Source organism: Penicillium arizonense (genome assembly GCF_001773325.1).
Source record: "Penicillium arizonense strain CBS 141311 chromosome Unknown PENARI_contig003, whole genome shotgun sequence".
NCBI classification, from domain to species: Eukaryota; Fungi; Ascomycota; class Eurotiomycetes; order Eurotiales; family Aspergillaceae; genus Penicillium; species Penicillium arizonense.
Window position 1 is genome coordinate 2,018,412 of NW_019173280.1, and position 20,712 is coordinate 2,039,123.

The 20,712-nt window shown below is 50.5% G+C and overlaps 9 protein-coding genes across 9 annotated transcripts; 3 read left to right on the forward strand and 6 right to left on the reverse strand.

The window, feature by feature from the left end:
* Positions 1-379: 379 nt before the first annotated feature.
* On the reverse strand, positions 380-976 carry PENARI_c003G03991 (DNL-type zinc finger protein; the record flags this gene model as incomplete). The annotated part of the gene is made up of 1 exon (XM_022628268.1): positions 380-976. One exon carries the CDS (start codon positions 974-976, stop codon positions 380-382), a length of 597 nt encoding a protein of 198 aa, XP_022491503.1.
* A 303-nt stretch (positions 977-1,279) lies between these two features.
* Positions 1,280-3,925, forward strand: PENARI_c003G10574 (cullin family protein; the record flags this gene model as incomplete). The annotated part of the gene is made up of 4 exons (XM_022628737.1): positions 1,280-1,324; positions 1,380-1,766; positions 1,826-3,702; positions 3,754-3,925. 4 exons carry the CDS (start codon positions 1,280-1,282, stop codon positions 3,923-3,925), a joined length of 2,481 nt encoding a protein of 826 aa, XP_022491360.1.
* Positions 3,926-4,338: 413 nt separating this feature from the next.
* sld5 (putative GINS DNA replication complex subunit Sld5) lies at positions 4,339-5,211 on the reverse strand (the record flags this gene model as incomplete). Its single annotated transcript, XM_022628789.1, has 2 exons — positions 4,339-4,977; positions 5,035-5,211. 2 exons carry the CDS (start codon positions 5,209-5,211, stop codon positions 4,339-4,341), a joined length of 816 nt encoding a protein of 271 aa, XP_022492138.1.
* Positions 5,212-5,833: 622 nt separating this feature from the next.
* PENARI_c003G06069 (resistance to Congo red protein) lies at positions 5,834-6,395 on the reverse strand (the record flags this gene model as incomplete). The annotated part of the gene is made up of 3 exons (XM_022628420.1): positions 5,834-6,146; positions 6,213-6,317; positions 6,367-6,395. The coding sequence occupies 3 exons, from the start codon at positions 6,393-6,395 to the stop codon at positions 5,834-5,836; spliced, it is 447 nt and encodes a 148-aa protein (XP_022491391.1).
* Positions 6,396-6,897: 502 nt separating this feature from the next.
* Positions 6,898-8,952, reverse strand: PENARI_c003G09348 (uncharacterized protein; the record flags this gene model as incomplete). The annotated part of the gene is made up of 4 exons (XM_022628658.1): positions 6,898-6,903; positions 6,990-7,976; positions 8,025-8,610; positions 8,705-8,952. The coding sequence occupies 4 exons, from the start codon at positions 8,950-8,952 to the stop codon at positions 6,898-6,900; spliced, it is 1,827 nt and encodes a 608-aa protein (XP_022491446.1).
* Positions 8,953-12,300: 3,348 nt separating this feature from the next.
* Positions 12,301-14,206, forward strand: PENARI_c003G03432 (S10 family peptidase; the record flags this gene model as incomplete). Its single annotated transcript, XM_022628234.1, has 6 exons — positions 12,301-12,751; positions 12,805-13,045; positions 13,099-13,114; positions 13,161-13,328; positions 13,380-13,533; positions 13,581-14,206. 6 exons carry the CDS (start codon positions 12,301-12,303, stop codon positions 14,204-14,206), a joined length of 1,656 nt encoding a protein of 551 aa, XP_022491988.1.
* A 414-nt stretch (positions 14,207-14,620) lies between these two features.
* PENARI_c003G00983 (unc-93 family MFS transporter) lies at positions 14,621-16,282 on the reverse strand (the record flags this gene model as incomplete). Its single annotated transcript, XM_022628070.1, has 3 exons — positions 14,621-14,891; positions 14,941-15,644; positions 15,692-16,282. 3 exons carry the CDS (start codon positions 16,280-16,282, stop codon positions 14,621-14,623), a joined length of 1,566 nt encoding a protein of 521 aa, XP_022491735.1.
* A 676-nt stretch (positions 16,283-16,958) lies between these two features.
* Positions 16,959-18,300, forward strand: PENARI_c003G09196 (N-acetylglucosamine-6-phosphate deacetylase; the record flags this gene model as incomplete). The annotated part of the gene is made up of 2 exons (XM_022628644.1): positions 16,959-17,330; positions 17,398-18,300. The coding sequence occupies 2 exons, from the start codon at positions 16,959-16,961 to the stop codon at positions 18,298-18,300; spliced, it is 1,275 nt and encodes a 424-aa protein (XP_022491901.1).
* A 366-nt stretch (positions 18,301-18,666) lies between these two features.
* Positions 18,667-20,346, reverse strand: PENARI_c003G07969 (GMC family oxidoreductase; the record flags this gene model as incomplete). The annotated part of the gene is made up of 2 exons (XM_022628558.1): positions 18,667-20,048; positions 20,100-20,346. 2 exons carry the CDS (start codon positions 20,344-20,346, stop codon positions 18,667-18,669), a joined length of 1,629 nt encoding a protein of 542 aa, XP_022491717.1.
* Between the last annotated feature and the right edge of the window lie 366 nt (positions 20,347-20,712).

Sequence of the window (20,712 nt, forward strand, 5' to 3'; positions counted from 1 at the left end):
ACTGGTTTATTATACTTGCATTGTATATACCTTAGAACAATTTGATTCTTCTGTACAGATCAGGTGGAATTAGGCTATAACGTTACTCATTAGCTTCATGTAGGAGTTAATGTTAACTCTACAGCTGAAGAATTTGTTGCAGATTAAAAGAATTTAATGCCAAGGCGAGTATTTTATTTCTAATGTACATAACCTCAAGTCTAAACATGTTCTCATCGATGCTTGGGTCCTGCCATGCTGTGAGTGGAGAGTCAACGTCTTTCATCTGTAATATACAAGCTCATCCAAACGGACAAACAACCAAATAAACCCACACCGTTATATGCACCGAACAATTGTACTAAGCACCCATGTATAATACGATCTCACTGGAAAACAATCAAGACTTTTGCTCGGGGGACTCAATCTGGTTGTTGCCATCCGAGTTGAAGCTCTTCACAGATCCATCATCCCAGAACTCCAGGTTACCGTCGGTATGGCCATGCGTCAAAGCCTGACCCTTCTCTTTGAGCAAATCCTCCAAAGTTGTCTTTTTATCAAAGAAGACACCCAGATGATCACTCATGACATGGCGCGAATGGCACCCAGGGCATTGAATCAAGACGGTTCCCCGGTGGTAGCCCTGCTTCGACATGCGGTGCTCAGAGCGATTACCGCAAGGTTTGCAAGTGAAGGTAATGCGGTATGCTTCTTCGTTCTTACGTCGCTCTTCATTCTGTGCTGCGCGCTCGGCGTCCGTGTCTGTCTGGCTCGGGGACGCTGCAGTGAGAGGGCGAGCGGCACTTGAGTTGGCTCGGAATTGGGTGTGGGTCAGGATGCGCTGAGGGCGAGGACGTGAAGAAGGAATGGCAGAGCATGGGCGAGTGATTTGAGTTGACAGGAAGCGCGATGAGGGTGCGCGCGCGATGGAGGTATATGATTGAGCTTGCGACACAACATTGTTCAATGGGCGAAGGCCCGATGTAAAAGGGCGCATTGCGACGGTGCAGCTGAGTTATTGAAGCTAATATTGAGGTGAGAAAGTGAGCCGGAGATAAATCGTGGTGCGGTAGCTCAAAGACAGACAAAGATTGAAAGACTCGAGGCGGTGATGACGATGCCTGAAAAAACCCGGATGATTGGTTATCCCGGGCCGTTGCAGATAAGGATTACGGATAAGCCCGGGTAATAGTTACCCCGGCACCGGCCTCCGCGGAGAGTTGTTCTCCAGCGCATCTCGAATTTTGACTGCTTCATATCCGTCGCTCTTTTCTTTTTTATTACTTTGAAAGCCCGGAAAATGGCAATGAGAGCTCGACACAAGATCAGAGCTCCGCGAAGGGGGGTAAGTGAACGTGGGGACAAAGTTGAAGCTCTCCACTGACTATAGATCGCTCTAGGGTACCTCAGCAGCGAAGCCTGAATCTTTCGATACGATCTGGTCCGTTCTCTCGGCGTCATTGACCGAAATAAATACGAAAAATGCCTCAACACTGGCCTTCGAAGAGCTCTACCGCCATGCATACAAGATCGCCTTGATGATGCGGGGTGAAGAACTCCACGACCGGGTCAAAGAGCTGGAACAGCAATGGCTGCAGAACAATGTTCAGCAGCTCATTACAGGTTCAATCTCTTCGATTCTCGTTCGAACACACAATTCACCTGATGCGACGGACCAGTCCAATGAGAGGAGGGAGGCGGGCGAGAAGTTCTTGGCCGCCCTCAAGGATGCTTGGGAGGACCATCAACTATGCATGGGCATGGTTACGGATGTTTTGATGTACATGGTAAGTAGAAGTATTTGAGTTGGGGTTCACTTTGGGAATTGGTCTGATCTCCTGCGCAGGACCGCATGATCTTGGCCTCTCACACCAAGCCTTCGATTTATGTCGTCTGCATGGCACTCTTCCGTGACCATATCCTTCGGTCCCCCGTCCGCCCCGAGTCTGACCTAACCGTTGTTGACATCCTGGAATCAACGGTTTTGTTCATGATCCAACTAGAACGCTCTGGTCATATCATTGAGCGTCCGTTAATTCGACACTGCATCCAAATGATGGAGGGCCTCTACGAGACCATCACAGAGGAAGAGAGCACAAAGCTTTACCTCACAATTTTCGAACCAGCCTTCCTGAATACAAGCAAGGATTTCTATCAGGCCGAAGGGCGCCGACTGTTGGAAATTGGAGATGCTGCCACTTTCTGCCGAATCGCGATACAGCGCATTGCCGAAGAGCAGGAGCGATGCCAATATACCCTGGCAGTTTTGACACAGCCGAAAATCCTCGAACTGCTCGATGAACACTTGATTCGCACCAACATCTCAGAAGTCGTTAATCTTGAAGGAACCGGTGTACGACACATGCTCGACCACAATCAGCTCGATGCATTGCGCGACGTTTACTCGCTAAATGCCAGAGTTGACAGCAAAAAGGAAGCCCTGGCCATCGCGGTCAACAAGAGGATCGTGGAAATGGGCAAAGATATTAATACATCGTCAAAGCCTCCCCCTCCCGAAACGCTAGCCCCTTCTGTCAAAAAGGACGAAAAGAACGATAAAAAGGAGAAGTCAGCAGAAAAGCAGAAGCCCTTGAATCAGCAAACGCTGTCTGCTATTCGCTGGGTGGACGAAATCCTGGCCCTCAAACGGAAATTCGACGATGTTTGGGAAAAAGCGTTTATGTCTGACCAGGGTCTTGAGAGTTCGATCATGGGCAGCTTCTCAGACTTCATCAACATGAACAGCCGCAGCTCGGAATTCCTTTCCCTTTTCTTTGACGAGAACCTGAAGAAGGGCATAAAGGGAAAGACGGAGAGCGAGGTGGATACTCTCCTGGACAATGGCATCACACTGCTGCGGTATATTAAAGACAAAGATCTCTTCGAAACATATTACAAGAAGCATTTGTCACGTCGCCTTTTGATGAAGCGTGCTGCCAGCATGGATGCAGAGAGACAGATGATTTCCAAGATGAAGATGGAAGTCGGCAATCAGTTCACCCAGCGCATCGAAGCCATGTTCAAGGACATGACTATATCCGAGGACCTCAGTGCCAACTATAAGGACCACATTTCAAAGACTGGTGATCCCGATCAGAAGCCTGTGGACCTGGAAATCAACGTTCTCACCAGTAACATGTGGCCAATGGACATCATGGCAAACTCGAAAGAAGGAACTATTCAACTGCCCTGCATCTATCCGAAAGAAATCTCAGCACTCATGCACAGTTTCGAGCGTTTCTACCTCGGCAAACACAACGGCCGCAAGCTGTCATGGCAAGCTAGCATGGGCACTGGTGACATCCGAGCCACCTTCAAACGCCCTAATGGCAAGGTCCAGCGCTATGAGCTTAACGTTTCAACTTACGCCATGGTCATCCTCATGCTTTTCAACGACACACCAGATGGCGAGCCGCTCACATACGAAGACATCCAAATCCGCACCCAGATTCCAGACCACGACCTAATTCGAAACCTGCAATCGCTGGCCGTTGCTCCAAAGACACGAGTCTTGAAAAAGGATCCAATGAGCAAGAATGTCCAACCCACTGACCGCTTCTTCTTCAACCACGAATTCCACAGCCCATTCGTGAAAGTGCGTATTGGTGTCGTCAGCGGTGGTGCTAACAAGGTTGAGAATACGGACCAGCGCAAGGAAACTGAGCAGAAGATGAGCGAGGAGCGCGGCGGTAGCATTGAAGCTGCTATCGTCCGTATCATGAAGTATGTTGCTTTTTAAGTTCCTCCTATACGGTATACACTAACATTTCCTAGGCAACGCAAGAATCTCATCCATCATCAATTAATGACCGAGGTCCTATCCCAGTTGTCTTCTCGTTTCATCCCGGATGTTCACATGATCAAGCGTCGCATTGAGAGTCTGATTGATCGTGAATACTTGGAGCGGATCTCTGAGGAGCCGCCCACATATGGGTATATTGCGTAAATCGGTCTCATTGGCAATGGCTTTGGTCACTTGCTTCATGCTCTCATGATCTTATGGTCCAGTTCTCAGCATATCGGCGGTTGCGTCCGGGGTTCTTTGTGTCTTTATCTGGGTTTAGCGACTGGCGTCTCCCAAGGGGAAGGGTGAAATGCAATGGCCATGCAAAACATCATATCATGTACTTGGTTTTTCGCTATTAACTTGCAAGTATAAAAATGGACCTGGCCACTCCAGACATGCATAGGTCTCAGTAACATCCCAACTGAGATTTAAATAAGAACATAAGATATCCTTTGGATCTAAGCACCGTAGACCACAACCCGAGTATATAACCCATAAAACAGAAAACAGACAACGCCAGTCCAAGTGCAAGAAGAATGCCGCTACCTTATTCAAAAAAGAATCACCCCAAATCACAACAATTCAACCTCTCCTTTCCCCCAAGCAGCCTTAACCCCTTCCCACCTAACAACCCAAACATCCCCCATGCGCATCGTAACCCCAAAGTCACCGCCATCCTCCTCACCCCCAACAACAACAGGAACCTCAACCCCCAAACACCGCACAAAAACAACCTCCCGCAACTCCGGTCCCTGGATCATACTCGTTCCGCCGGCATTATCATCCAACCGCCTCAACTGCCGCGGGAAAGCCCCCATAAAAGACCCCGCATAGTGGCCCGCCAACAGAGTCTGATGCGAATGCAAGAATGCAGCCTCTGGCTCTGAAAGCGGCGTTAGATCGTCTGACGAGGATATATCAGGGACCGAGTCTTCCGGTTGCTGGTTGGGGTTTTGGGACGAGATATTTGTAGATTGGGTTTGGGAGAGGGGGTTTTTGTTGCGCGAGGCTAGGTGGACGAGATAATGCATGCTATATTTCGTTATCTTGGCTAGTCGTGCGCGCAGCAGACTGCGGATTATGTATTGTGTGCGCGCGAGGTCGGTTTGGAGGATTGAGAGGCGGAGGTTGAGGTTCGGGTTATGGGTGTTGGTTGTTTTTTGGAGGTCTGTGTCGCCTGATGAGGCGGCGAGATCTTCGATTGTTTCGATCTAAGGGGATTGTCAGTCGTGGTCTTGTTGGATTGCTTGCGCTGGATTGGGCTTTACCTGCATCCGCACCCGGTCCATCATGCGCTCCATCAGTGGTGCGGGCCAGGGTAGAACCTCCGAGACGGCGCGTTCGGCGACCCAGAAGCGCGTCAGGAGCTGGTGGTCCAGCGCTGCTGACTCTCGGCTGGCGCCTGGGCCGCGATCGACCGAGGCGAGAATGTCGTCAATGTCCATGGGGAGGTTGTTGGAGGAAATTGTAAGGCGGAACGCGATATAGGGCGGAGATAGGGTGCCCCAGGCATGAATCCACTATATCAATCCGAGTAGTTCGCGCTTGGAGGAAATTTGCGCCGAGTATAATAGATAGTAGGTGTTTCATAGGTGATTTTACTATGCACCATTATTGCGCTTGCAACTGCGTATCATCTCATGCCCCTGCGCAATAATTGACGTCCAGATCCAGGGCCAATCTGCTCTGAAAGAAACGGTCTAATTAGTGTATTTTATTCAGGACCATCTGGCCGTTCAAGATGTGTCATTAGAGATAAGTTAGAGATGTGAACAATGTACGAGAACACAGAACTATTTAAGTCTAGTCCCATTGTTTCAGAGACCAAGTTGCATGCCCGAGCCCAGCTGTCTGTCTTTTGATCTGGGATCAGAACTGAGAGAGCAATAAAGTAAAAGTATAAAAGAATCCACCCATGCGGGTATCCGTTCGTATCAAAGAAGAAGTCCATGCATCGCACCATCCGGTTGAAAACGCCGTAAAACATTAGGTTCCAGTGCACTCGAGGAAATGCAAATCTGGTTTCAAAGCCATGTCCGTTAAAGATTTCGGATCAATGTCTAGCATCTAGACCTTGCTCGCATTTGGGGGCGGGCCAGGAGGGGGCGAGTAGGGCTGTTGGCCAGCATTGTACGCATGTGGTGGAGGCTGCATCTCGATTCCATGCTCTTGTGGTGGTCCGTTCTGAGCGCCAAAGTAGCCGTAGTTCTGGGGGTTCGCGCTGTATTGTGGAGGCGAATTGTGTTGATAGTAGGGGTCACCGTAGGGTGGCTGGTAGATGGGCTGGTTTGGCGGAGGAGGTCCCGGGGGAGGAGCCATCCACCCTGTGCCGGTTATAGGGCGCTGGCCATGAGTTCTGCGGCGACGTGCATTGAAGCATCTGGACCTGGTTAGTTCTCGAGTTCGCGCATGGCGCATGGTCCAGGGGTATCCAAGTGAGACTCACGCGAAACCAAAGAAGAGAAGGAATGCAACACCGACGATAACTGCAAATGCTACCCAGCGACCCCAGGAGTCCCAGGTGGAATAACAGCCATCATAACCACCATAGCTGGATGATTGTTAGCATATGCTGGCAGAGTATGTATCTGACTACTTACCAGGTGTATCGGGGGTAAATGACAGCCATGAGGAGGGGATGGAAACGAGAAACAGGGAGTCAAGAGAATAAAATGTCCCAAGGCTGAGGATGTTCGACGTAATCGTAGGGGCTGGGCGGTGGGTCCTTGGCACTAGGCTGCAGTTGAAAGGTTCCGAGGTACTTGTGACCTGGCGCGTCTCACAGCTCGGGTATCGAATTAAGTATCCGGTACTTTATAGAAATCACGAAATTGAACAGCAGTTTATAGCGAATTTGTTCTAAAATAGAGGGAACATAGCGAGGGAACACAGCGCTAAGTACTCCGTAGTCAGCGTCTAAGTATTGTACGCGCAGCGCGTGGCGCAGTATTCCACTGTCCAATGATCTGCGCTGGGGGCGCAGGGCTGAGAGACAAACTGGGCTGTGCATATGAAGCGAATAGTTATTCTAATCTATGTAGTTATAGTTATAGTTGTATAAAAGATATGCCTCCCAATTCCCGTCCCGAGGCTCAAGTGGTGATGTACTACACTTTGGGTAAAGAAACTGTTCAAGCCTCACAATCAACCAGCCTTGATCGATGCTTCAAATTGATCTCAAATATCAGTAATCAATTCACCTAAAATGTCATGAGTTACATACCGGTGGCTTAGAAACCGTCGGAGCCGGCACAGCCGGTAGCGCCGTGATCGAACCAGACTCACTCCTCATGTCCAAACTCGCCTCTCGGCCAGCGGTCACATTGGCTTCCTCTTCCAGGGTCATCTGCACTGACAGGACGTGGATCCGGGGCGAAATGTCGGGTTTCGGCTTGAATGAGTAGGTAGGCAGGACATCGAACGTCTCCTCTACCCACGACATCTGCCTTTCCAGGTCCGGCCCGGAGAGGTCATTTTGGTCTTGGTTTTGTAAAGTAGTAGACGATTTAGTGCGGAAGATGCTGCTGGGCCATTCCTTGGTCTTTGCGAGTGGCCGTGCACAGCATGACGCGTTCTTGGAGACGTTATCCCAGGCTTCGACCACGCGGTCGCTTTTGAGGAATTGGGAGAGTTGGTCTTTCATGCTCTCCCGGCTGCTAGTGAGCTTATTGTGGGTCTCTTGTCGAGCTTGCGTGGGCGATTTGACCATGGATTGTCGGGTTCCTGGCCGTGGCGTTGTGCAGAATGCTCGTAGTTGTTCTATTGAAATAGCGCGTGATGGCCTTGATGGCTGTGAAGGTGCTGTCTTAGGTCGGGTTTGGTTGAGATTGATCTTTTCACTGGCGGATCGTTTGGGTAAGAATGGTTTGGACAGCTTTCGCTTGAGTAGTCCAGGTGTTGAAGGTGTTGATGGAAGAGGTGGTGGTTCGTTGCCAGCGCCGGCGCTGGCTTCTCCTACAATGGCACTGCATGATTTGGCCCGACTGATGATCTTGCGTCGTAGACCATCGCTTTGGTGGGTTGGATCTGCGGGAGTCTTGGGTTGCTCTTGAGGTGTGGCTGATGGACTCTTGGAAGTTGTTCGCTTTGGTTTTGATAATGGATCGCGAGGGAGAGGCTTCTCCGGAATGGACGGTTCTTTTTCAAAGAGTCTCTGCCTGACTGACTTGCTTCGTCTTGCGGTCTTCTTAGTTTGTTGCACGAATGATCGCTGTTCCAGTCAGTACGGAAGATGACACTTAGAATTTTGGCAACTCACCACATCCTTTCTACTCGCTACACCCACGCGGCGTTGCATTTCAGTAGTTGCGAGACCCAATTGACACAGAGCCTTCTGGAGAGCGGCGCCTCGTCGACGAAGCTTTGAAATAGCAACAATCCAACCCTCCATGTTGTCCATCATGGCCTGACGGAAGGCGTTGAGGCTGTCGATCTCAAAACAGCCCTCGTCCGCAAGCTCTCGGAAGTAGAACCAGAGCGCGCCCATCGCCTCCTTTGCTTTTTGGAGATCTTTGAGGGCATCTGTAATAGCCAGAGTGAATCTGTGGATGGAATGTTCGATCTGGTCATTATAAGCCACAACCGATAGTCGGAAGCCCCGATCTTGGAGCATTTCATCAAAGACCTCTAGATTCCCCAGAGGCAGACTGAGATACTGAATCCGGGTGCGAACATCTAATCGGATGATCAAAAGGTCTTCAGTGGTCCTTTGCAAAAAGCCGTCTAGCTCATCGACGTGGGTCTGGAGAATTTTCATGACTGAAACGTCCGATTTGGCCAGTCTCTTGCCTAGGAGATGGACTCCAAATACCATTTGGGAGATCAATTTCCAAAATGGATGATATCTATACGAGTTAGCTCCGGTTCAGTCAAGTACAGTTGGCATCCAACCTTTCCGAGGTTCTTTGGCGCCACTTCCTCCCACAGAGACGCTCATACTCGTCGCTTTCCAATAGATCCCGCCGTCGTGTCTGCGCGTCAATCTCAACAACCCATTCCTTTGCTGAGTCGTTGGTCGTCTCCACAATTGATTCTTCAAATGGGCCTTGAAGCTGGACAATTGGATGGGATGGATACGGACTGGATTCGTCCTCGATGACCGGGGGCAGTGATGACTCTGGACGCTTCTTTTCGCTTGCACTATGAGGTGCATGGAGTGCAGGAACAGGAATCTCAGGCGAAGCCATGATAGATGGCGCTGTTCCAGGTATAAACAATATCCGGGGATGGCGCAGATATAAGAACTAGACTTCGAGTCGCAAAGTCACCGTTAGGCGAATATCATGCTCGTATCCGTAGGGATGGTCAATTACAATATCACAATCGGAGCCAGCCTAAAGAGGCTTGGGACATGATGAAGCAAAAAAATGGCTGGCAATGCAAGGTTAGGGTAAATCGGTGGTTTGTAAGATGTGAAGGAGAAGACACTGGAGCCATGTGGACCGAACCAACGTACCCCTCCGGTTTTGACACAATAAAAATCGAGAACTATCTGGGGTGAAACACGAGGGAGAGGGCATTCAGATCTTATGGGCTTGAACAAAGAACAGCTAATATCGGGGATTATGCCATGAGAGGCAGCTACTAACTTTTTCCCGTTTAATTTTGCATACAATTTCCTTTCATTTTCCCTGAGATTTTACGGGTCGGACTTTGATTACGCGGTGGAGACAGGGGTTGTCTTTGTTGGCACATTTCCCACCTGGGCCAAATCGACAAATCATAGAATCGCCTCACGCGAAGGTGGAAATGAAGCCGATCCCGCGTGCCAAAGGCTGGACGATCCCTGGGTCTGAGACCTTGACTGACTCGACGGGTTATGTGTTGTTCCGCGTGAAACAGAAATAATAATAAAATAAGACACGTTAAGAGGCGTTATGTTCGCCTTGCATGTACGTCAGAGGTTACTAAGCCCTTACATCTATAACTTCTGCAAGTAAGTTATTACATGGTTAGTATGTCGCTGTACAAGTTAATGGGAGGCCCTGGTGTATTGACAAATAATAAGCTACCCCTACTCTAGTAGCCACCTCCTCTTATAAGTTAGACAAATGCCGATATTCCCTTCTAGACCATTTTTGAGATGCTTAACTTTATCGTGGTACTCCTGGGCCTCTCGGGTTTCTAAAAAAAAAAGACTGGGGAGTTACAGTAGGTAATGATATGCGGTTCTAGCCCGCGTACCTGCACTTGACATCCCTATATGGCGAGATCGGCATATCTGGTAGTCCATCGCAGACTAATTCTCGACTACTGTGAGACTATTTGACAATGCCATTACTGTGGTGTTTATGTATAAGTTATGCTATCTGATAAGTTAACTGACAAAATTAGATGTATCCAATTTCTGCCTGAGGCCAATTATCGGCCTTTACTTCCCCTCAACGCGTGTGGCGCCGAGCGATAGACTCATCTCCACTAGCGTCAGGGCAAACAATGAGATTTATGTGATTTCGCTTGATACGCTTATATAAAGAGCGGAATGCCCCTCTCGGAAATTCGGTGGCATCCTCTCGGCTGTGGGCCGAAGGTTGATCATCTCCATGCTTATAGTTCACAGGGACAAAATAGAGCAACTTGGTCCACAGTTCCTTCAGTTGCAAGAATCAGATACGCATCTTTTGGTGGAAACAAAGTTCACTTTCTTCCGAAAGAATGTTCTCGGTCTTCCCGAGCCTAATGCACGAGACGCGTATCCGGCACTCCCTGTCACTGCCTGAATAGGTAATGATGGGAGACATCTATGCTAGTCCATGCTAGTCCATGCTTGCCATTGTCTGGTGTATATTCTATCAATCTAGCCTATGTGGGAACCACTTTGTGGCACCATCATCCTATGCCATATTGGGCCTTTGGGGCTTGACAGAGCTACAATACAAACTATATCAATGTTGATGCTTGGCTTCAACTAGCCATGTCTGCCCTGCAGCTTTGTCAGATCGGAATAAGTCAGACCTCGCCTATTATAACCTTGAGTCCATTCTGACTCAAACTATACATCAGTGATCTCACATCTTGGTACCTCAATCCATTAGAATGTATTGGCTCATTCGTCTATCGCGATAGCACAGCTAATCCCACATTCAGAAGGCATGGAATACTGACTCCAACAGGTTTGTACTTCAAAGATAAATACTTGCTATTCCCTCCAATGCCTAAACCATTGTTCATCCTTCAGCTCTCTCATTAACCTGACACAGAGCTATCTCTTTGCTTTTTGCCATGGTCCGACTCTTTATACTCACAGTGGCCGCCCTAGCAGGGCTAGCAAATGCACTACCCGTGAACGAAGACAACCCTGCGTTGATCCAGCCACGCGATTCCTGCAGCCTGTCACGGTTTATACTACCACCGTGACTGCAACTTCGATTAGCACAGTGATTGTGACCAGTTCCACCCAACCAGTTGTCACAGCTATTCCACAATAAGAAGTTCAACATAGGCGACACCGACCAAACCACTGTAGCTCAAGCAAACCTCTACTCTGGCAATGACATTTTCGTCGATAACGACTCCCTCTTCGGTCCATTCCATCCATTCCAACCCATCCCCATCAACCGATACCTGGTACGGTCAAACTCCCCGTTTGTCCTTACTGTATACCTGGACAGCGAGTGGCGTGTATTCATCAGTTATGAGGGTATTAGGAGTTACATCCTCATCCCAGGCTCTCTCAGTCTGAACCCTGGCGCCTTGAGTGTCAGTGCTACCACACCTAATCGGTGGCTCCAGTATCGATATCTATGCTGTTGTTTGGGGGTGCCAGTCTGATCACCAATCAAGTTGTCATTAACAGTTTGTATAATTGCCAGGGGAGTCGGAATCGGTTCCCCTGGGATGATGCTTTTATGCATGTGGATGCTTGGACTGGACATGAGAAGACCGGTGCTATTTATTATATTGATTCGAGTGGGGGTTTGCGGATTCTTTATGGCAGACAGGGTACATATGGTACTTTTCCCCTGGCCGTGAGTGTTGCTGGATAGGGTTAGGGTCGACGCCACAGGCACAATATATTGCATGCTTATCGCATACTTCGCACTTTCTGTCTCACATCTCTGGATTCCTGTTTCTCATAGCCTGGCAAGCAGGCAATAACCATGCAAACATTGAAGCCTACACCTCTTGGCATGCAGCATCTAGTGTCGATCTTCCCCTCACCCAGCCCCCAAGCCCAAAGACAATCAGCGCAACTCTCAACGCCCCGCGAGCCTCGGCCAGCCACTGCCGACTCAGTTGAGACTATCCCCACTCGTATGATGCTACCTTCCCCGGGGCTCCAACGGAGATAGCTCGTTAACGTTAGACCCCCCTGTTTACACTTCACCAATCTTACCATCTGAGGAAATTTTGGGCGCCGATTGCGAGAAGGCCGACTCGCATACAGCCGGTTATCTAGTTTGTTTACTCCAATGCAGATTGATCACTTTCCCCCACCCCCTGGGAGTGCTATAAGTACCCCCGCTTAGTCCCTATGTATTCTCCAGGCGAATGCTTGTATAGCGATTCCCATATAGACGGATTATCGCCCAATAATGCGTGTCTCGCCCTGGATCCCATTGTTGCTGCCTCTTGTGGCGGCCGTGCCGCACAATGCTATCCTTGACGCTATTAATCGTCGCCAGTTACCCCTGGAGCCTACCGGTGTTAAGACAATTAAAACAGCCAATAACGTTACGATTCGCTACAAGGAGCCTGGCAAGGAGGGTGTTTGTGAGACGACTCCCGGTGTCAAATCCTATGCCGGTTATGTCGACCTCTCGCCTACAGAGCATACTTTCTTTTGGTTCTTCGAGGCGCGCCATGATCCTAAAAATGCACCGATTACCTTGTGGCTTAATGGTGGTCCCGGAAGCGATTCTCTGATTGGGTTGTTTGAGGAATTGGGACCTTGTCGCATTAACAAGAACAATGAATCTGAGATTAACCCTCATTCGTGGAATGAGGTTTCGAATATGCTTTTCCTATCTCAGCCGCTGGGTGTTGGTATGCTTCAACTTGTTTCTTTTCTCTGCGAATGCCGGGCTGATACTCCACAGGCTTCTCATATGCCGAAAAGGCGCCTGGTACACTTAACCCTATTACCGGTGTATTCGAAGATGCAGACTTTGCGGGCGTTGATGGTCGGTATCCAGTCATTAATGCCACCAAGATTGATACAACCAATCTCGCTGCCAAAGCTACCTGGGAGGTCTTGCAGGGATTCCTGGGTGCTCTCCCCAAGCTGGACTCGAAGATCAAGTCGAAGAGTTTCAACCTGTGGACTGAAAGTTATGGAGGGTGAGTATCTCCTTCAACTTTGAATATTTAAGACATTGACTGACCTCTTCTAGACACTATGGCCCTGCAGTAAGTCAATCAACTATCCATTCTCTTCTCTATCTAACAATCGCAGTTCTTCGACCACTTCTACAAGGAGAACGAGAAGATCGCCAACGGCACTCACAAAGGCATCCAACTTGAATTCAACACCCTCGGCATTATAAACGGTATCATCGACGAAGGCATCCAAGCCCGTCACTACCCCGAATTTGCCGTGAACAACACCTACGGCATCAAGGCTGTGAGTCCTGCCACCATTCTTCTAATACATAGAAACTGATCCCGAATACAGGTCAACGACACAGTCTACAACTACATGAAATTCGCCAACGAAATGCCGAACGGCTGCCAGGACCAAGTCCAATCCTGCAAACTGACAAACCGCACTTCCCTAGCCGACTTTGCCATCTGCACAGAAGCAACCAACATGTGCCGCGACAACGTCGGTACGTACACCCCAACCCACATATAGATAAATACTAACCAGCCATAGAGGGCCCTTACTACTCCTTTGGCGAGCGAGGCGTCTACGACATCCGCCATCCATACGACGACCCAACCCCAGAAGGCTACTACACCAACTACCTGGCAAAAGACAGTGTAATGAACGCCCTAGGCGTCGACGTGAACTACACTCAATCCAACAACGAAGTCTACTTCGCCTTCCAACAAAAAGGCGACTTCGTCTGGCCCAATTTCCTCGAAGATCTAGAAGATATCCTCTCCCGCCCCGTCCGCGTCGCGCTTATCTATGGCGACGCCGATTACATCTGTAACTGGTTTGGCGGGGAGGCCGTTTCGCTGGCCACGAAGTACGAGCATAGTGCGCAGTTTGCGAAGGCTGGTTATGCGCCTTTCCGTGTTGGGGGTGTTGAGTATGGTGAGACGAGGGAATACGGGAATTTTTCGTTTACGCGGGTTTATGAGGCTGGCCATGAGGTTCCTTATTATCAGCCTGTTGCTTCGTTGCAGTTGTTTAATCGGACTTTGTTTGGGTGGGAGTTGCCGGACGGGGAGAAGAAGCTGACGGCTGGGTTTGGGTCTGAGGGGTCTGCTAGGGCTACTCATACGCAGTCGTCGGTTCCTTTGCCTTCTGCTACGAAGGCTGAGTTGTTTTAAAGGCCTAAGTCGAAGAGCCCAAGCATATGTCGGATATTTGTGATATATATTCATACATTGCACGATATAATTCTGAGACATGATATCATTGGAATGTATAAAACTTGATTGCAAGGTCAATTATAGTTACATTACTCAACTCAAATACCTGGCAATGAAATCGCCAGCACTATAGTAGCCACAGCAAATCCCGAATTGATCGCCCGGCCCTAGAGGAGAGTTGCCAAAATAATGTACAAGAAATTCGAAATAGAAAGCGATTGACATTGAACACGATTGCCAACTCATAGGCTAGGAATCCCGCAAGCATAAAAACGGCACGCCTCCTAAATGCAGATATTGTCACACCCAAGGCGAGAGTACAAAGGGGTATAAATCCAAGTGACCGTTGGTGGTACATAGGGATTGCTCCCATCAGGCTTTGGGGGTAGGCTCGTCGTTGGAATCGCGGAGAGTCTCGGTTGGGGTGTACGTCTCTGTCTGGGGCTTCTCGAACTCGGATAGTTCATTGGACGCGCCGAGGACGTCGGCGGCTGTTTCGTCGGAGAACCGCAGGTCATCCTCGACAGCGGTGCTATCCTTGATTTTGAAGAAGATTACAGGCGACGCAAACAACATACTGCCGACTAGCAGACCCCAGCAAGAGGCGAATTCAGTCATATAAGCAGTTTTCTTTGCATCCATGCTGGGAGATGTTTAGTTTGGGATCAATACAAGAGAAGAAGATCACTTACCTCCACATGCCGGCAGCACCGGCAGACTGGATACCCTTGTAGAAACCAGCAAAGTTGGCCAACTTGCGGGCGTTGTTGGAAAGAGACCCCATGTACCAGTAGGTACAGGTCTGGAAAGCAGCATCATAGAATCCGTAGAACATGTACAAGAACATAGGTCCGATATAGCCGCTGTCAGTGAAATCGGTATCGATAGCACCGCTCTCACGAGTGTACTGCTTCTGGAAAGCGTATCCACCACCCCAGATACCCATAGTGACAGCCAGCAGGATACCAAAGTTGAGCTTTGCACGCCAGGGACGCGAGAGACACTTCAGATCCAGCAGTTGACCGAAGATGAAGGCACCCACCATCTGCATGAGCCAGTAGAGAAGACTGTTCAGGGCCCGGGTGCGGACATTGAAGTAGGCCAAGTTGACGGAGTTGAAGTGATATCCGTAGAACCAGTTACTGGCCAGGAACATGGGGAACATTAGGATAATGTATGAGTCGTTGATCAGAGTCTCCCACAGCCCCACGATCTCGGACTTCCAGGTTGGGTTCTTGATCACAATCACACGCGACCCGTCCTTACGCTTGATATGCTTACAGTCGGCGAGACACCAGCAGAGAACGAAGCCGATGGCCATGAGGACCAGGAAGGCAATGTAGGTGCCATTGTTGACGCTGCCGGCTGTGGAGTGCATGTTTTGGCCGAGGGGAACCTACTATCATCAGTACATTGTGGGATAGACCGATCAATCGAACGTACCAAACTGCCAATGACACCGCCCAGGTTGAAGATGACCCAGAACACAGCAATATACTTGCCCTTCTCATGCTCTTGTGGATAACTCAGCATCACTGCACCCTGTGCACACCACAGGAGACCCGCACAGACACCGAGGAAAGCCCCGGCGAAGATCAAGAAGCCGGAATTCTGATTAATATTGTAGGAGAGGAGCGAGGCCACGTAAAGGAAGTACCCCAAACCACCCATGGAGAGGGTTAACCGCAGACCGATCCGATTGGCAATTGAACCAGCGAAGAAGCCCACGACCGCAAAGGTACTGTATAGAGCTGTATTGGAGTTGTTCACATCGGTCGGGTTCACCTGGCCACCACCACCGAGACCACTGACGGCATTGAACATGCCCGGACACAGGAAGCAGACAAACGATACCAGATATAGCTGGAACTCCGGTGAGGCAAAGTACGGCGCCTCCCATTTGCCAAGTTTGAAGATTGGCTTGTACATCCACGCCGGCCCTAGCACGGCGTGATCCACGCCAGACTCGGGATCCGGAGCCCTCGCAGGAGCATACTGCTCTGTCGACATCTCCTGCTTCTGTTCCTTCGCCATGGTTGAAGGAACAGGAAACAGATCTACAGGGGTGAGGAAGGGAATAACAAGGGAACAAGGGGTGGAATGTTCCACGTGAAAATTTAGAAGAATGGAGAAAATGAGATAATGAAGTCAAGTCAAGAAGGGCATTGCAGTTTTTTTTAAGAGAAAACTGAAGATAATAGTAATAGCCGAGTCACACGATAGTCTTATCAAGTCAAGACTCCATAATTATTCGATGCGACACTATTGAGCCGATCAGTTCCATGGGGTTGTGGGGGAAGATAGGTGAAGATGGAGCCGTCTGGAGTAAAGACAGGAGATGGAGCGAACCACGACGCGTAGAAGGAAGAAGAGAGAGTCATTGAGAGCCAAGATGAATAATGACATCCAGTGACATCCAGTGGTACTCTTGTCTGGGCAAACAAAAGAGAGGAAGAGAAGAAAGGAAGTTCCACTTGCAATGCGACTCTGCCGGTCGCATTGGACCCGCATGCGGAGAGTTGCATGCGGGGACTAAATTACCCGTACAATACAATACAGGCAATACAGGCACCGGGGGAGTATACCACATCGGCATGCCGAATGTCACTACACTGTTACATCATTGTGCTTGCGGTACTTGCTTGGCTTCTTTATATGTCTTGTTTTCCCTATCTCCCTCTTTGAACTTGACTTGATACACACCGATATCATGCCGGGCAAGACTACCTCCACTCCTCGTATCACCAAGTTCACCAACTGCCGCTTGGTGCGCGGCTCGAGTCTGGTGGAACAGGATCTCTGGATTGACTCCCTGACCGGAAAGATCCTCAAGGATCAAGAGGCCTTCTATGAGTTGCACCTGTCCCCAGATGAGATCATTGATCTCGGTGGCCGCATCGTGGCCCCGGGCATGATTGACGTCCAACTCAACGGTGCCCATGGCTTCGATTTCTCTGTTCCCTGTGATACAAAGGAGGAATATGATGAGGGTCTACGCATGGTGAACCGCGGCCTCGCCCGTACCGGTGTCACCTCCTATCTGCCAACTGTCGTTAGCTCCACCCCCGAGGTATACTGGAAGGTAAGCAAGCCCCAGCCAAATCCGAACAACCAGACTCGAATAACCGACTAACCCTACCTTCCTCCAGGTCCTCCCCTCCCTCGGACCAACCGCAGGCAGACACCAGCCTCAAGATGGCGCCGAATCCCTAGGTGCCCACGCCGAAGGCCCATTCATCAGCCCCGGCCGCAACGGCATCCACAAGACTGAAGTGCTCCGCGCAGCGCAAACCTTCCAAGACCTCCTCCACTGCTACGGCGCAGACAACATGACTAGCGCAAACCCAATCAAGATGATAACCGCAGCCCCCGAAGTCGGCGACATGATGTCCCAAATCCCAGAGATCGCCAAGCGCGATATCGTCTACGCCATCGGCCACTCAGACGCAACCTACGAGCAGGCCGTGCAAGCTACCCACCAGGGAGCGCGCATGATCACTCACCTCTTCAACGCTATGCGTCCCTTCTACCACCGTAACCCTGGTATCTTCGGTTTGCTCGGCCAGAGTGAGCGCCGTCGGCCGTTCTATGGTGTTATTGCCGATGGTATCCATTTGCATCCTACTTCTATTAAGATTGCGTACAATGCGCACCCTGAGGGGTTGATCCTTGTTACGGATGCTATGCGGCTTTGTGGATTGCCGGATGGGACGTATGAGTGGACGAACGGGGAGCGGATTGTGAAGACTGGCGCGCGGTTGACGCTTGAGGGCTCGGATAAGATTGCTGGGTCTTCGGCGACGCTTATCGAGTGTGTTAATAACTTCCGTCGCTGGTCTGGTTCGTCCACTGCTGCTGCTATCAATGCGGTTACTGCTACTCCTGCGCGTCTGCTTGGCTTGCAGGGTGTGAAGGGATCGCTGGATAGTGGTGCTGATGCCGATCTGGTTGTGCTGGGTGAGACTGATGATCCGTTCTCTGGTCCTACCTTGACTGTTGATCAGGTGTGGAAGCTCGGTACTAAGATCCATGATACTGACAAGGCGGTTTGAGATGTTGACGTTTTCTGCTTTCTGCTTCTATCGTTTTTGACATATAGCTCTCAGTTTACCGGTTATAGGCGTTGAGGTCGTTTTATTTGCATGAGCATAGAACCCAAGTGCATGATCGTAGATTTACGATCTTGAAATACCTCTCATGTTAGTCTTACATTATTCATTATCCAAAGAGAAATTATGAGGAACCAAATCATTTACGTAGATTGTTATGGTAAATATCCAGGAATCAAAAATGCCAGGCCCGTCTCGCAGGCACTGGTTGCAGCAGATCCATGGTGGATGCGCCGCTCGCTTGTATGCAAAAATGAAACCAAAATTCAAACATAAGATATTTTTACAGGCATGTCACATCATGTGCATTTACAGGCGGGGCTGGTTGCGAGCCCAGCCGGCCTCCTCGGCGATTAGCTCGGCGGCACGCTCACCAATGGTCAGCACGGTCAACATGGGGTTGACGGTAGGCATATCGGGGAAGACACCGGCATCCGCGATACGGACACCCTTGAGGCCGCGGATCTTGAGCTTGGGGTCCACAACGGCCATAGGGTCCCGGGCAATGTCACCCATCTTAGTGGTACCAGCGGGGTGGTACACGGTGTGGGCGACACGGCGGCCGTACTCGGACAGCTCCTCATCGGTCTGCAGCTTAGGACCAGGCGCGACCTCGCGCTTGATCCACTCCTTGAAGGGAGACTGCTTGGCGATCTCACGGGAGGCCTTGAGACCGGCGACGATGGTGGCGGCGTCGTAGCCCTCGGGGTCGGTGAAGTAGCGGAAATCCAGCGCGGGCTTCACGGAGGGGTCGGCCGAGGTCAAGAAGAGACGACCGCGGGAACGGGGACGGGGAATGTTGGGGGTCATGCAGAAGGCATTCACGGGCTCATCGTAGCCGAGACGAGTTGTGTTGAGGGTGAAGGGGATCTGGTAGCAGTGCATCATCACATCGGCGGCGCGGCCGTCGAAGCCAGCGGCGTTGGGGAGCTCGCGGCGCAAGAAGATACCAGCGTCCGAGTCCATGGTGGTCTGGTCGTGGTCCACGGGGCGGTTGAGCTCCCACATGATGATACTCTCGGGGTGGTCAATTAGGTTCTCACCGACGCCGGGGAGATCCTTGACAACGGGGATGCCCAGCTCGGAGAGCTGCTCCTTAGGGCCGAGACCAGAGAGCAGCATCAGACGAGGGGTGTCGACAGCACCGGCACACAGAACGGTCTCCTTCTTAGCGCGCAGGGTGTGCTTGACACCGGACTGCAGAGTCACGTCGACACCGGTGACGGTATCGCCCTCCACGTTCACCTTGGAAACCCAGGCGTTGGTGAGGATGGTCAGGTTAGGACGCTTCTCATCACCGCGCAGAATGGGGTGAATATAGGCGACACTGGCGCTGCTGCGGCGCCCATCATCAGGATTGTAGGAGACATTGAAGAAGCCAACACCCTCGGTCAGCTCACCCTTGTTGCGGATGTCGTCGTTGAAGTTCTCAATGATGGGAATGTTCATGGTGCTGGCGCAGGCCTGGACCCAGTCCTTGCACAGCTGGTTGCGGTGGCGGGCGTGCACCGGTTGGAAGGTGTTGCGCAGGTTGTCAATGATGCGGGTGAAGGTCTCAAAGTCCCAGCCCTTGCAGCCCTTGGACACCCAGTTACGGCAATCATACTCGAAGGGACGGAAGGAGATCAGAGTGTTGTGGGAGGAGCAACCACCGAGGACCTTCGCGCGGGAGTGACGGATATGGCTGTTACCTGCGGGGTGGTCAGCAAAGACTCGTGAGGTCTAGGAAACGGGCGACATACCCATGGGCTGCTCGGTGGTGCCATAGTCGTAGTCGAGCTCGCCACCGAGGAGGTTGAGCCATTCCTTCAGGTTCAGGACACGGTCGTCCATGAAATCACTGGGACCACCCTCAATGACCAGAGTGCGCTTGTTGGGGAGGTACTCAGCCAGACGTGCGGCGATCACGCAGCCAGCAGTACCACCGCCAACGACGATGTAGTCGTAGCTGTTGACATCGAGGGCGGGGAGCTCATTAGTGGTAGCCATGTTGGAGATGTATGTATGAGGGAGATACGAAAAGAGGAGACCGTTCTTTTTTAATGGAGAAATTGAAGTGGTCTGAGGAATCCAACACGTCTCTATCGGTTAACCAAATTCGTCTTTTAACCTTTTTCTCCCTTTTTTTTCTCGTATTTCTTTTTTTTTTTTTCAGTTAGACTCGGCGAATTAGAAGACTCTGACTGGTGGCGATCACTCAAGTGGAGAAGGTTTTAGATAATGAGCCCACCGCCTCTTAACTATCAACGGCCGAACTGTTTCATCGCTTATCGTACGATGCATATGCATGTGTATCTCGGAGGTGTGTCTTGAAGGTATATCTGGGATGTGTATCTTGGATGTGTATCTTGGAGT